General features: G+C 40.2%; 1 protein-coding gene across 2 annotated transcripts; it reads left to right on the forward strand.

Annotated features, from left to right (window-relative positions):
- Positions 1–2,580: 2,580 nt before the first annotated feature.
- On the forward strand, positions 2,581–14,442 carry gtf2a1 (general transcription factor IIA, 1). 2 transcript variants are annotated; one of them, XM_068342894.1, is made up of 11 exons: positions 2,581–2,630; positions 2,743–2,806; positions 4,156–4,257; positions 5,773–5,950; positions 6,681–6,745; positions 7,388–7,463; positions 7,546–7,670; positions 7,893–7,997; positions 9,143–9,415; positions 9,621–9,710; positions 10,128–14,442. In XM_068342894.1, exons 2-11 carry the CDS (start codon positions 2,777–2,779, stop codon positions 10,233–10,235), a joined length of 1,152 nt encoding a protein of 383 aa, XP_068198995.1. In that variant the 5' UTR covers positions 2,581–2,630; positions 2,743–2,776; the 3' UTR covers positions 10,236–14,442. The 2 variants fall into 2 exon arrangements, with proteins under 2 accessions (XP_068198995.1, XP_068198993.1); XM_068342892.1 differs by lacking the exons at positions 2,581–2,630; positions 2,743–2,806 and adding an exon at positions 2,825–3,921.
- The last annotated feature ends 301 nt before the right edge of the window (positions 14,443–14,743 follow it).

Below are 14,743 nucleotides of genomic sequence, written 5' to 3' on the forward strand. Positions count from 1 at the left end.
ATATGTCCAACTACACTGTATTCGGAAAGTATTGCCACAAACTGATCCGTGCTCCTGAATTTAAGCCGTCTGAAAGTCGCTAAAATCTAAACAGCTCTGTCCATCAATGCCTGTTACAGAGAGGATGCCTTTCACAGAGAGAATGTGGCCAACGGTAGCATGGGCTAATGTTTCCGGTGGATGTACCAGATGCTCCCTGAGATACAAACATCCGACTTATGAACATTTGTTGACACGAACATCTACTGACTGATGTCTTAATGTTCATAAAATGCTGTATTGCATTGGCAAGTTCACATTTTGAACCATCACATCCGACTAGTTTCCCTTTCTGCTGCAACCCACGCCAAGGAAACGGGTCCATACGCGTATCTCCAACACTCATCTCGCCTAATCTCAGCTTAATGCCGGAAAATTGTGGAAATCATGTGTATGTATCATTGTATCTCAATGCATCATTTGTAATGAATGACTCATTTATATTCTGACTGATTAGAAATTATCATATCCCTACACACAAAAGATCGATGTACCAATCCTATTGCTCCCCTGGCAGCTCATCATAGTGGCTCTAATTCCTCTGTAGCCAGAATAGCATCACTGTAATTTTAGCTTCCAGTAATAATACTCTATTCCAACTAGAGTTATCTGTATTTGTTATATTTGATTCTGTGTTCAAGTAAAAACAACAAACAAACAAACAAAACATCCAATACAGTTAATAATTGCTTATTTAAAGGTGCAGTCAACAGATCAAAGGTAATATAACTTCCATAACTTCTGGAATTTCTGCTTTAGAAACAAAATAAACGGTTTCATCCAATTAAAGTATTTTTGCAACTCTAGGTTATTTTAATGACTTTACAACTGTAAGATTTGCTATCGAACAAAATTTGGATGGTCGCAGGAGGTATTGTTCTTCATTTAAAAAAAAAATTAAATACGGGTGGCAAACTTTTAAATTTTGTTTGGAGTCAGCTTAATTATTAGAGAAGTTAATGCATTTTATGTCAGCAGCAGTGGGCTGCTGGCAACACAAGCTAGCTGAATTTTGATTGGGTAAAACCTCTCTAACCTAAAAATAGAACACTGACCCAGTGTTGTTCTATGTCATATTATATCCCAACATGTAATTATACTGTATATTTATATATATCGTCAGCCTAATAGCATATCTGCTAACTAATTTTTTCAGGTTTTTGGAAAAGAAGAAAGTGATAGTGATAGGAGTGATAGGAGAGTAGAGTTAGGCCAATATCTCAATTTGGCAAAAAAATGAGTTAGGCAGAAATGCTATTAGGCTGACGATATATTTGAATATATTTAAGGAAAATGCATTAAAACATAATTAACTTTTATCATAAATATTATCATGATTTCTGATTATGTTAGACCAGCAGAGAAGGCCTTGCTGGCCCTTACCGCCCACCACTGGTCAGCAGTATGTCTCATTAGCCACCACAGGGATGGTGATTTAATCAATCATGAACTGCAACAAATCACAACCAAGTACCAAACCAAAGTAAGATAACTGAGCAGGGTTTCAGAGTTTAATAATGACTTAAAACTTTTCATTAAGACTTGAGAGACAGTTCAGAAGAGTGCGCCCAAGCCAGTTTTCTGGTTTGGTGCCATTTATTTGCTTTTAGTCATGACAATTCTAAACATTGTGTCTAAAAAGTGTTAAATGCATAGGGGCGATAAATAATAATTGGTACTTTTATAAAAATGCATTGGTCATCTAATTGGAGCTACATTTTTGTCAGTTACTTTTATACAATCATCACTATTCCTTGTTTTCCTGATTATTTTCCATTTCTGCTGATAAATCAGACTAAATCCTTAGCTCTCAACCTTTAGTGTTACCAATTCTGTGTCAGAATTATTAACAGTCCAGATTTAGTAACATCTGCCAAGATGACTGATTTACTTAAATGAATAACTAAGTAACTAAGTAACTAACTAACTTCTAAGTGAACACATGAGACCCTTGGTTGTTACTAACAGGACAACATTCAGTCAGTCAGTCAGCCATCTTCAGATTACCACCGCTGTATCCGCCGCAGCTGGTCACGGGGAGCGTGAGGGCGTGAGGCGGGGGACACTCCGGGCACGACGCCAGTGTACCGTGGAGCCACATATAGAGACATACAAACACGCACACACACTCACTCCTACGGGCAATTTGGGACTGGCCAATCAACCTGAAGCGCATGTTTTTGGAGGTGGGAGGAAGCCGGAGAACCTGGAGGGGACCAAGCTTCAAATTAAATAGACTAAACTGTTATACAATTTTATCATCTACAGATAGATATCAATATAATCGGGAATTATTTAAATTAGTTAATATTAGTACGGCTCCTGTTAAATTGTGGTTAAATCCATATACTTGGCAGTACAGTAGATATAAGTTTGACCATCCTCACTTAGAGAGATTGCCGGACATTATGAGTTTACACTTCATTTCCCAGCAGCGCTTGTAACGATTACTCATCGTTCTCAACGCGAAATCTCGCGTGATTTCCGGCTTGACCCTGCCCTATGTCTCGCGCACTCGCAGCTCCATCGCTCAGTATATAAAGCAGGACAACGGCGGACGGAGGACGGCTGGGAAGTCGCAGCCCGGGATTGTAAATAAGACCGTTGAAACTGTGTTTTATTTACAAAAGTGGTGCCGGCTGTTTGAAAATATCGTTCCCAGTTGTTTTAACTCGTTTTTCGTAATTTTTGGCTCTGTTTCAGCCTATTTCCGTGTGGTTTGTACACTACGCGTATAATGGCGAGCTCGGCTAACTCGAACCCAGTGGTAAGGATCAATGTAAAAGGATTGTCAACGGGGGAAATGTGGGTAAAAAAAATAACGGGAAGATGTCGACGAGCTGCTCTTAATTTATTACAGTGAACTGAAGGTGCTTTAATGAAGACTTCACTGTTTCACCTAATAAAATTTAAGTTCAGGCAATCGGCCATTTTAATCAGTTTTCGAAACATGGCTAGATTGTTCTTGGATACAATCAGCTGGTAGGAGCGATGGCTAACAGAAGGTCTGTCTTGTCATTATGAAACAGCTGAAGTTCAGGCTTTATTTCTGTTTATTGACTCATAAGTTGTAACGCTAGAGCTTTCATTAGTTGTTGGCTAAAGCAATGCTTTTTGTTGAAAACAGTTGCTTATTACAAGTATTAAATATGAGCTAAAATTACTTTAACTCCATTTATTAACATACAGATGTATGCAAAGCACCTCGCCACTATTCACTGCGAATTTTTAACTCTACTTGTCCAGTCGAAAGTAGTCAGCTAGCTCTGCTAGCGCCTTGTCAACGTCCACCATTCCGGGAACGGGAGGCAGGACGGGCGTCCCAAACCGCCTCTTTTTACCCATGTCACAACTAGTGTTTCGGTCCTCACCGACGGAGCCACATTTTTTTCGCCAAAGCTGAGCCCTGATAAGATGTTTAACTGAAAGCATCCTCAACATTCACGTCCATAAGAGCTGTGAGAAGTGGGGGGGGGAGGCAGGCTGCAGCTCCGTAAAATGGCTTCCTCGTCTCCCCTCGCTCCGGTTCTGGCCGCCCTCCTTTCTGCCGCCTGGTTTTATAGCGCCATATTGGCTCTCTAATATAGACTGCCGGGGATGGGAAGGTGCTACTCGTCGCTACGTCACCGGCTCTACATATAAACACCAGACTGTGCTTTAAATAGTGGAGCAGATAGGCCGAGGGGAGGGGAGCGGAGACCTCGGTCTCTCCGTGCTGCGGGCGGCGGTGACGGGCGGCGCGGCCAGCGGCGGCCTTTGTGTCCGACGCCGTTAATGTTTTATATCACGTCTCTTGTTCGGACATCGTGCTGTTGTCTTACATTTGTTTTTGTTGGTGTCTGTATGCATGGCGTCCGGACCGAGACGCGTCCTCTCTCACTGGTGCAGACACACAGTTCTATACAGGCTAAGCAGTTAATAGGGATTAGAATAAGCCTCACAGTTTTATCCCAAGGTTAATTTTACATTATCCACAGATGAACACTAAATGTAATTAAATTGTTCTTACTGTTTGAATGAGTTGTTTTGTTATTTACAGTAGGAATATTATTTTCCAAATGCAGTGAATTGAATGAGCTCACTTTCCTTTTTTGTTTTTGTTTTGCCTCCTCACAGCCTAAACTTTACAAATCTGTGATCGAGGATGTCATCAACGAGGTGCGAGAGCTTTTCCTGGATGAGGGGGTCGACGAGCAGGTCCTCCTGGAGCTGAAAACGGTACCCATCTCCAGCATTATTGATACTGTCTACAACCATTTTATGAGGAAACCTCACCAGGAGAGTAGGGTCGTGTGCTTCATCCACTTGTTAACCCGAGTTAAAACAAGCTGGTTTCAAGATGTCCTTTTAGATTCCTACTTTTTCTCCTACTTAATAAAGTATAGTGAATGTCCTGGGAAGATTTTAAGACTGTGGTCATTTTATTTTTTAGTTAATAAATTGTCCTGACGATTAATTAAAGTAGTTGCTTAGCAATTTAAATATACAAAAGCAAATAATATGAGGGGTCCCTTAAATGAGGAAGTCACTATTTCTTTTCAAGAAGTATTTATTGTTGACATTCAGTTTACCTCCACAGTGCTGTCATCATTCTGATCATTTTTTACTTGCAAAAAAAAAAAAAATCACAGTTCTGTATATATGGTGCGATTAGGTGTCAGGACCATCGGTAAAGGCTGATCATGCGAACATGACAAGTGAACGGTCTGTAAAGCATAACAATAACACCCCATAGATTAACATTTCACATCATGTCTACATAACTCAGAAAATATAATACTGAGTGAACAGTTTGGTCTGACGTGTATTCATATGCATGTGTGTATTGATGTACATGGGAACATTAACGAAACTGCTGACAATTCAGGTCAGGTTGAAAGCTAGTGCCAGAAATGTAGACTTGCAAAGCTTCCTGTAAGACAACTGACACGACCTGTCTGTTATTTCCTATTTCAAAAAATTATTGACTGGGTTGACTCGCTGTAGGAGCCAATATATTAGGTCTCCTGAGGTTAATTGGTGCCCAGGTTATAAATAGAAACCAATGTTGGCCATTTAGGTTTCTGTCTGGAAGCATTTTTTTTGTTTTTTGTTTTTGACAGCTGAATTCTAACGTTTTTCTATTTGATGTTAACTATTGGTCAGATTGACTGATATACTTAATGGTAATAAAACAGATTAATCAAGCCTAAAGTGGCATGTGAGACGTCTGATCAATTGGAAGCACATCAGTGCTTAAGAACACATGAGAACAGATGGCTTAGACTCTACATCCCGGATGGTAAAATTCATTCAGTAGAGGTAGAGATGCAAATATCACATATAAATAAAACTCATGTAGAGCATTTAACTCATGTAGAGCATTTAAGTGCTGCAATGAATTGTTATTGGATTTAAAAAATGCTTTCTGAAGAGCAAAACAACAAAAACATAAAATAACAAACATGGTGTGATATAGAAATGATCATCTGTGTGAACATGGTGGGCTATGTATTTGTCCAGATTTAAACAGAGCAAATAATTTGCCTTGACGATTTTTAGCAATTCAGATACTTGAATTATTTGAGGACAATGTTTGAGCCCTAGTGGATTTACACCACTAAATAATAAATAATGGCAGACCCCATGTGTGAACAATTTCAAACCAATTCTAAGATGCTAAATATCCACCAATTCCTTCCTTAATGTCTGAAAAATGGTGTCTTTTATTCTTTCTCCTGTCTGATATTTCAGCTATGGGAAAACAAACTGTTACAGTCGAAGGCAGTGGAGGGTTTCCATACTGAGGAGCAGGCAGCCCTGCAGGCCGCCCAGCAGCAACAGCAGCAGGCTCAGCAGGTCCAGCAAGTCCAGCAGGTCACCCAGTCAGCACAGGCCCAGCAAGTCATCCTGCCCCCCCAGCAGCAGCAAGGTCAATAGCATTAGCGCTACCAGATTCTGGTTCTACTGAACGTTTCATTTCAGCACATCACAAAAATGCCAATTTTTTAAAGGTCATACCACCATAAATTCTCTTACTGATTTTTTTAGATTGTCTGATAGACAGGTCTTTATTTAACCTTCAAGTATTTAGTGCTACCAGGTTAGCTTTTAATAGCAGACTAAAACACCTTCTGAATAAGTATTTTTTAATTCTTGGCAGGTTTGGATTCGCACACCATATTTGGAACCAAAGTAAAATCAAGTGAAACAGTGTGTTGGTATACTGCTTTCTCCGTAGCCACAGTCCTTAAGCACACAATGTCTGTTGGCTTCATAATCTCAAGACCACAGTGACACATCAGTTTTATTTCTAATGGCTATTGAGCGTTTACTTCTAAAGAATCATGTTGAAATAATATAGAAAGACTTTATCCAAGTGATGGCAGTTATTACATTACAAGACATTTCTTCAACGTTTTAAGAATGACAGCAATGATTGGGTTTCAGCCCTCTAAAACAACAGGGTTTTTGGACTGGAATAAAATATAGGGCGTGATGTGATTCTAATAATAGTACAGCAATACAGGGTTTGTATAAAGATATCAAGTTACAGTTAGGACAACACATCAGCACAAATTAGTTTCTTCCGAAAAATCTTTTGCAAAGAAACCAGTTTAAAGTGCAGGAGGATATGTCTCAAACAACTCTCTTCTCCACAGCTCCCCAGCAGCAAGTCATTGTTCAGGATTCCAAGATTCTGCAACACATGAGTGCAACGGGAATGGTAAGTAGCTGATAAGCAGTTGTGATCAATTTACGGTGCCACCGTAAATCCCCCAGGACAAATGAAAAATCACCAAGGGCAAACACTTTTTTTGAGATATTAGTTATTCTACAACAATTCCAGTAAACCCACAGTACTTACCTTTTTTGTTCATATTAAGCAGCAAAAACTGCAAAATGTGGGATTAAAAGCAAGCATTCGTATAACGTTTGTTTTTACCAAGCTCACATTTAGTTTCCAGCCAAAAGATCAAGATTCTGTGTGTCTAAATGAGATTCTTTCTCAAAGGCACCTTTTCCTTCACCAGCCTAAATTTACCACAATGAAACATCAACTCTTCTTTCCATCTGCATGTGTTGCTCTCTGAAACACTTGTGTTCACTCAGCCATCTGTTAAAGTCAACACCCACATCTGTGCCATTGTAGAAAAACTTTGTACATTGTCTAATTCTCAAATGTGGTTTCAATTTGCACTTTATATCTGTTAAAATCTCTCTGGAGAAATGCACCTGCAGTAAATGTGTATTTTTAAAATAGTGTTTATACCTTGCACTTTTTAATCATAAAACCTCACATGAATATTTTTGCCAATAGGTCTTGAGTCCTTTGAACTGTAAATGCACTTCTTGTTTTGTCCACTAGAGTGCAGCAGCTACCGCGGCAACCCTTGCTTTGCCCACAGGGGTCACCCCATATCAACAGCTCATCACCAGCCAAGGTAAAACACAGCATTATCAGCAAATTGAAAATTTAACTGCCTAATTATGTACGTAAAGCTCTTAAAATTTCCTGCCTTCCAGGTCAGATCCTGCAGGTGGTGCGTGCTCCTAATGGGGCGCAGTATATAATCCAGCAGCCTCAGCAGCAGATCCTCCTGCAGCAGCAGATGCAGCCTGGTGGTGTTCAGGCACCAGTCATTCAACAGGTATTCACATGTAAAAGCTAGCTTTTCCAAAGGAAGTGAGGCCCTTAAAAATCATAGGGAAGTGGACGTACAATTTCGTCGGGGATTAATAAAGTATATCTATCTATCTATCTATCTATCTATCTATCTATCTATCTATCTATCTATCTATCTTTCTTTCTTTCTTTCTTTCTTTCTTTCTTTAAGGGCAACGTAGATGATCTTTGTTGTTTTCTGCCACAGGTTCTGGCTCCTCTACAGGGGGGCCTGCCCCAGCAAACAGGAGTCATCATCCAGCCACAGCAGATCGTGTTAGCTTCAGGAAACAAAGTTCAAGGCAATACACAGGTTAGCTCTTCTTCACTACCTTCATTACAGATTTAACTGATATTTCTGGAGGTCTACTCTGAATTTAAATTCATAGTTCTATTGTCTAGCTATTCCCTGTGTGTAATGGTTGTGTTATCCTTGCCTCACTGGCTGCCAATGAAGTCTATGCCCGTCAATTACCGTATTGGCCCGAATATAAGACAACTCTGATTATAAGACGACCCCCTCTTTTTCAAGACTCAAGTTTGAAAAGAGACTTTTTGAACACTAAATTTAATTTTTATATAGAAAATAATTACAGTACATCTGAAACAAATGATTATAACAATATATTCAAGAGAAAAAGCATGTTATTTTTGCCTCATTCAAATCATGCAAAAACTATCACATCTTAATATCTAAACATTTAAATATGTAAACTAAAGTGCAATCCCATTTGTAAATGAATGACTTCTGGTTTTTGAAATGTAAATAAACCAATCTACTGTGATAAAACAACAAAATTGCAATAACTGCCTTAACCATCAAAGTGAAGTCTAACTGTAGTCTTGAAACAAATCTGAATAAGGAAAAACATCTCCATCTCCGTACATTACACTATGTGACACCATATTTCAGAGCTGCTTTGCAGTTGTTTGAAGACTCTGCCTCATTTATCACCATCATCTTGAAGTTTGCATCATAACTTCTCCTCAGCTGCCGGTTAACCTGGCTGGTCTTCGGCCCACTTTTCCCCAGATTGTCGCTACATTTCTCCATCTCTTCTCTTATTTTCTTCTCTTTTCTTTCTTACCACTATTTTTAGTTTTCTTCGTGACAGGGGTTCGCTATGGCCTGGGGAGTTAAATTCAGCATTCACTTTAAAGATATCTGGCGCCATCTAGCGTTGTGAATGGGTATATTGTCTAGACTCTGAATGTAAGACGACCCCCACTTTTTCAGTCTTATTTCAATTAAAAAAACACCGTATTATATTCGGGCCAATATGGTATATTTTTCAACGGGGAGGACTGGGAGACGGTCTGGCAGAGCTTGTCAGTGAAAATCAGGCTTCTGATCATGGAATTTTGCTTGATTTAGAATACTTTTTTTCTGCATCAGTAGGGTTTTATTAGACTAATACCTGGCATCACTCTCCTCATGCGGCGCCTTCTTCCCATTAGGTGATGCAGGCAGCAGCTATGGCACAGCAGCCCGGACAGACAGCTACTGCTCAGGTTCAGCAGGCCCAGGGTGCAGCTGCACCACAGGCCCCACCTCAACAGCAGCCCCAGCCTCAAGCCCAGCCTCAGGCCCAGCAGCCTCCCATGATGCTGCAGGTGGACGGTACAGGAGACACCTCATCAGAAGATGAGGAGGATGAGGAAGAGGAGTATGACGAAGATGATGAGGAAGAAAAGGACAAGGATGGGGGAGAAGATGGGCAGGTGGATGAGGTAGGTGCCGGAGGAAACCAGTGTCAGATTTAAAGGAAAACACCAGTATATACTGTATCATTGATCACTTTTTAGAGCAGCAACTTCACTGGGAGATTGTTCTGTTTTAACATTTCTGAACTGGGATTTCTGTTTCAAAAGTTTATTGTGCCATGCCCAGAACATTGAACATTATTCAACTTCTTGTGTGTGGTTTCCTCATCAGGAGCCCCTGAACAGTGGGGATGATGTCAGTGATGGGGAGGACCAGGAGATATTTGATACAGAGAATGTAGTGGTGTGCCAGTATGACAAGGTAAGAAGTGATCCACTGAGTGAGTAAGAAGCAATCAGAGTTGGAATGGGAACAGTTTATCTCTTGGGATTTGTGAAGAAGAACTTGTAGAAGCACACAATTGACTGTTGGGAACATGAGCATAAGGGTAGCTAGCAGATCTGAATGTGTAAAGAGGGATCAGAACTGTCTAGGCCCCGACAAAGTAAAGTGTTACAGACCTTTACCTTCAGTGTGTGGCAACCTATACCAAGATATATTAATGCTGTGCCATACAGTCCCTGCTGTATTGGAACACCAATGCTAAATCAAGGCCCACTGGTGAATGCTGACCGATATCACAGTGCTGCATTTGTAACAGTCATTTGAAACAGTGTCCACGGTATCCATTTTTCCTTGACACCCACAGACATTCATTTCCTCCTCTCTGCTCTTCAGATCCACAGAAGTAAGAACAAATGGAAATTCCACCTGAAGGATGGGATCATGAATCTGAATGGGAGAGACTACGTCTTCTCCAAAGCCAGTGGGGATGCCGAATGGTGAAGTAGTACAAAAACAGACAAACCAACAGGAGCAGAAACTGTCTTAACTGCTTTTATCCAGTTAACAGACACTTCAGTATCCTTCCATATCCTGAGACTGGATTAATTTCAAGAGTCTCCTGAGTCTTTGAGAACTCTGAGAAACCCAGTGGACTGTGAGGTACCAAGGCACAGTCAAAAAAAACAACAACACTCTACTAACCTTGCTGGATGAGAGACCTACAGGGAAGGGTGCGCCTGTAAACTGAGTGTTCTTCATTTTTTTTTCCAGGCCCCTCTTCCTTATTTCCTGAGAGAATTCAAACACATTGGAAAGTAAGCATTTTAATCGTACAGGTGTAGTGGACCAGATCAGGTTGACCTAACCTGCCCTGCCACAGGTGGTCAGACGTCATTCTATTAGCTCGTAGATGAGAAACACCTTCATGATGCACTGTTTTAGGTTGACTGGATTGACTTGTGTCTACACTTAAGTCTAAGCTTAGTGCCACTAGTCAACATCGCTGCCTTTTAGTATGACCAGAATAACCTTTTGGCTCCTCGTTTTTGTTCTTGGATCGTAAATCTGTCTCAGAAGTTTGTGAACATGGTGCTCCAGACTGTTTTATGTAGTTTATGGCCTGTTGTTTTAAAACATATTTTTAAACACACTTAATGAAGGAATACAATAGAGACGATCAGAAAATAATTAGTTATGCTTGTTTAAATGCTTTCCCCCCATATCTTCTTTACAGAATTTAATCCAAAAAATGCTCTGTCCTCTGTGTGTTCACTGGAGCGTCATTCCACCTTTTTAACCCCAAATTTTACAGAATTTAATCCAAAAAATGCTCTGTCCTCTGTGTGTTCACTGGAGCGTCATTCCACCTTTTTAACCCCAAATTTTTAAAAAAAGGAAAAAAAAAAGGAAGAGCAGAACCAACACTGAATTAATTTAAGTATAACGTCTGTTAATGTTTAACGTTGTCCTTTTAATGTTTCCTCCTCACTCTTCCTTTAGCTCCCTACAGCCATCTGAAAATTTGCACTGTCAGTTTGTTGATTATTTTGTGAGGTTTGTCAATCAATAGCCACAGTGTGCTCTCTTCTGTGTGTGTGTGTGTGTGTGTGTGTGTCTGTGTGTCTGTCAGAAAGACAGTAACTGATTGTGAGTGGTCACGTGTGTGTATGATCACTGATGTATGTATATTGTCACTATTTTCTCTGGAATTGTATGGTTTAGTTTTTTTTGCAGACATATTCTCAAAATGTCACAGTTCAAAGAGTAACATGGGTGATTAGATTGTTTTGATGGCAGATAGGATGGCTGTTTTATTCATTCTTGAAAGTTCAGGAAATGTTCTATAATTCGAAAGCTTGGAAAGCCGCGCCAAACTGTGCTCTTATCTTAAAAGTGTTCCTTTTTTCTGTAGGCTGGACGAAGCTCCATAGTGCTGTGTTCCAAATCATTTCGTCCGCCATGTGCTCCATGATTAATTTTAGCCATGATTTTAAATAACAATATTTTCTACTGAAGTGAGTTAAACTCTGTGGGGGCGGTGTTTCTCTGCAGCTTGTTTTTAGTGCCCCTGTTGCAGCAATTTCAAATAAAGTATGTGTATTTTGGCTATTGTTGATTTGGTTTCTGAAACCCCATTAATGCTTAAGGGAGCAGTGATAAGATAACTTGGTCGAAATGAGAATGATCTAATTTCAGAAAAGATCTTTTAGCTTTGTAGCATTTAGTTTCTTGTGACTAAAATGTAATTGCATCTTTTTAAAATATTTCCATATTTCCACTGAAGATGACACCGCCATAAAAATGTTTTCATCTAAATAGACATTGGACCATCACTTTCAAATCACAGTAGTCCTCCGTGGTCATTGGTATCTAAAGTTAGACCCACGTGTACTAGCTTCACTTTTTTATTTTAATCTTATTGATGAATGTTGAGTGTGCCTTTTGAATATTATTTCGGCTCTCCATTATTTACAGAAGATCGATGAGCTTTTAAAAAGGTTGTCTGCTATGATGTATTCACTGCTTTCTGTTTTGTCGTGTTCTAGCTGCTGTCCTGATGATTAAGGATCTGTATTTTTATTTGTTTTTGTTTTTTTTTTAAAAATTAAATCAAGTTTGGAACAAAACTTGAAGGGGTTTGGTTTGAATCGATTACCTTTAAGCAAAGAAGAAAATGTAAACCGGGCGGCTTGGTAGCACAGTGGGCATGCTGTTGCCCCACACCAAGAAGGTTTCAAGTTTGAGTCCCTTATGTGCAGAATTTGTATGTTCTTGTGTCTGCGTGGGTTTTCTCCAGGTTCTCTGGCTTCCTTGCACCTCCAAAGTGTACCCCGTCTCTAGCCCATAGTCAGCTGGGATGAGCTCCATCACATCCGTCACCTGCAAAGCGGAAGGAGCTATTATGATGGTAAACTATGTAGCCACTGCTGCCCTGGGGCAGACTGACGGAAACTTGGCAGCCAGTCCGTGCCAAAGGCTTCAGCGACCACCAGAACATTCACACACATTCACACACAAACGAGTACCTCACTGGAGGCATGGAGGGTAAAGTGTCTTGCCCAAGGACACGATAGATGACTGGGGGAGCGGGAATCAAACCACCAATCCCACAACCGTTGGATGACCCTTTCTGCCTCACAATCAACAGTTTGTGAGGCAAACAGTTTTTTGAGGAACTTTCAGTGTGAAGCTCTGAGCTAGGACATTACTGCACAATGCTACCATAGCCTGAACGAACTCCCCCTCAGGGATGGCCACGCCCTTGGGGATGTCAACCGATGAATATCGTGAATCACTCTGTCCAACCACAGAGCGCAATTTGTGATATAACAAATTGCGCTCTCAAATTCCAATCGTTTTGATTCAGTCTGGGCCATGAATTCACAAAATTCCGAATATTTATTGATGCAGGAAGTGTTTGTTTACCAGATTCTAGGAGTTGTTCGGGTTATGGGGGACCACTATGTATGAAAATTTGATTTTCATAATAGGACCCCTTTAAAATAGGTACCTACCTGTAGTGAGGTGTGTGGCTAGCCCAAGAATCATTCACTAGAAGCCTGTAGAGGGTAAGACTTTCCATCAAGTATCAGGAAATCCTAGAAAAACATGTCTCACCATGTTTGAGGATGGATATCGGGACATCCCAAAGACCTCAAAGACCACTGAGGCTGGAGTTCAGGAGAAATCCTGGAGTTTTGTTATTTGGGAGTGGGCATTTTTCTGCCCTGTTTGTGCCCCATAGAAAATAAAATTTGAAAAAGACAGTGGCATTAGAGATCTTAGGCCTTTGCTAATAAAGAGTGGATTAAAATTCAAAAGGAACATTGTCAAAACATGATGTCTGGGTATGCATCATGTTTGAAACAAAAGTCTACAAAGTACATTTGTTATTACAGGTTTGAATCATTCAAAGACCGCAGTAGTCTGTAAAAGTAACACTCTGTATTTGTGAAAACATTTATAATAGTGTTCAGCAGGTAGAGCTTCCCCATCTTTATTATCTTTTGAATTTAGTTGAGTCTCTAATCTTTCCAGATATCCCAGCTAGCTATTTAAGCAAAGGTACGCGAGGGGTAAAACCCCAGTTGGGAATCACTTCCTTACTACATCTAATGCAAAGCAAGACCCAGATTGTACCCCTGTCTTCAATTACAATTTTCTAGCTGGGTAATCCAGTCTGGATGTCTGTCAGGTTAAACTGAGCATGGGTACTCTCCCTGCCTTTCCTGTTAGTCCTACCCAAACTGATAAAATCCCCTCGTATTTTCTCATAGGTAATTATGAGATAAAGGTGTGGTGCTGTCTGGTATTAACGTTGAATCTGAAATAACATGGAGATTTCTGCCCTTGATTGTCAATGGATTTGAGGCAGGCTGTCACTTCTACATCGAGTCACGTGTCACAAAGACTTAGTCAGCCCTGAACAGATGTAGTGGAAGTGGAATGTATCCTGGGCTCCCTCTGATGAAGTGAACCCTGTTGCTACTCCTGGGCACTCAGACATAAGAGTCTGAGCTGCTGGCGAATGAGGCTTATAATGAAGCCCTGGAGATGTCTCGTTTAGATTCTATAGCTTTCTCTCCTTCCCAACTAACTGACACTGACTGCCAATCAACTGCATGGCAAAACGGAGTTTGTAGGTTTCAATGGAATGTACTGACCTGCTCTGTTTTCTGTGGTATGTTGAGTTTAATAAAGAATTTGTAGTGGAAACCTTTCCCTTCCTGTTTCTCTCCACTGTCTCAAGCCTTTTATAGAGTCCCATTATGATACACTGTAAAAGTCAGAGAAAGTATAACTTTATTTTAAATGAAATTTTTAGATCTAAATACAGTATAAGCAATAGTCTGAACATGTAAGTACACCTCTGACTGAGAGCTAGATTGCTGTGTCCAATCCCAGATAAAAATATGGGAATTGGAATTAACCAGACCCTGATTGCATTTTCTGCCTGTGAATTTGACTAAGAATAATAACAATGTCTAACTGTGTTTTTACTACCATGA

This window comes from Antennarius striatus, chromosome 19 (genome assembly GCF_040054535.1).
Source record: "Antennarius striatus isolate MH-2024 chromosome 19, ASM4005453v1, whole genome shotgun sequence".
Lineage (NCBI taxonomy): Eukaryota > Metazoa > Chordata > Actinopteri > Lophiiformes > Antennariidae > Antennarius > Antennarius striatus.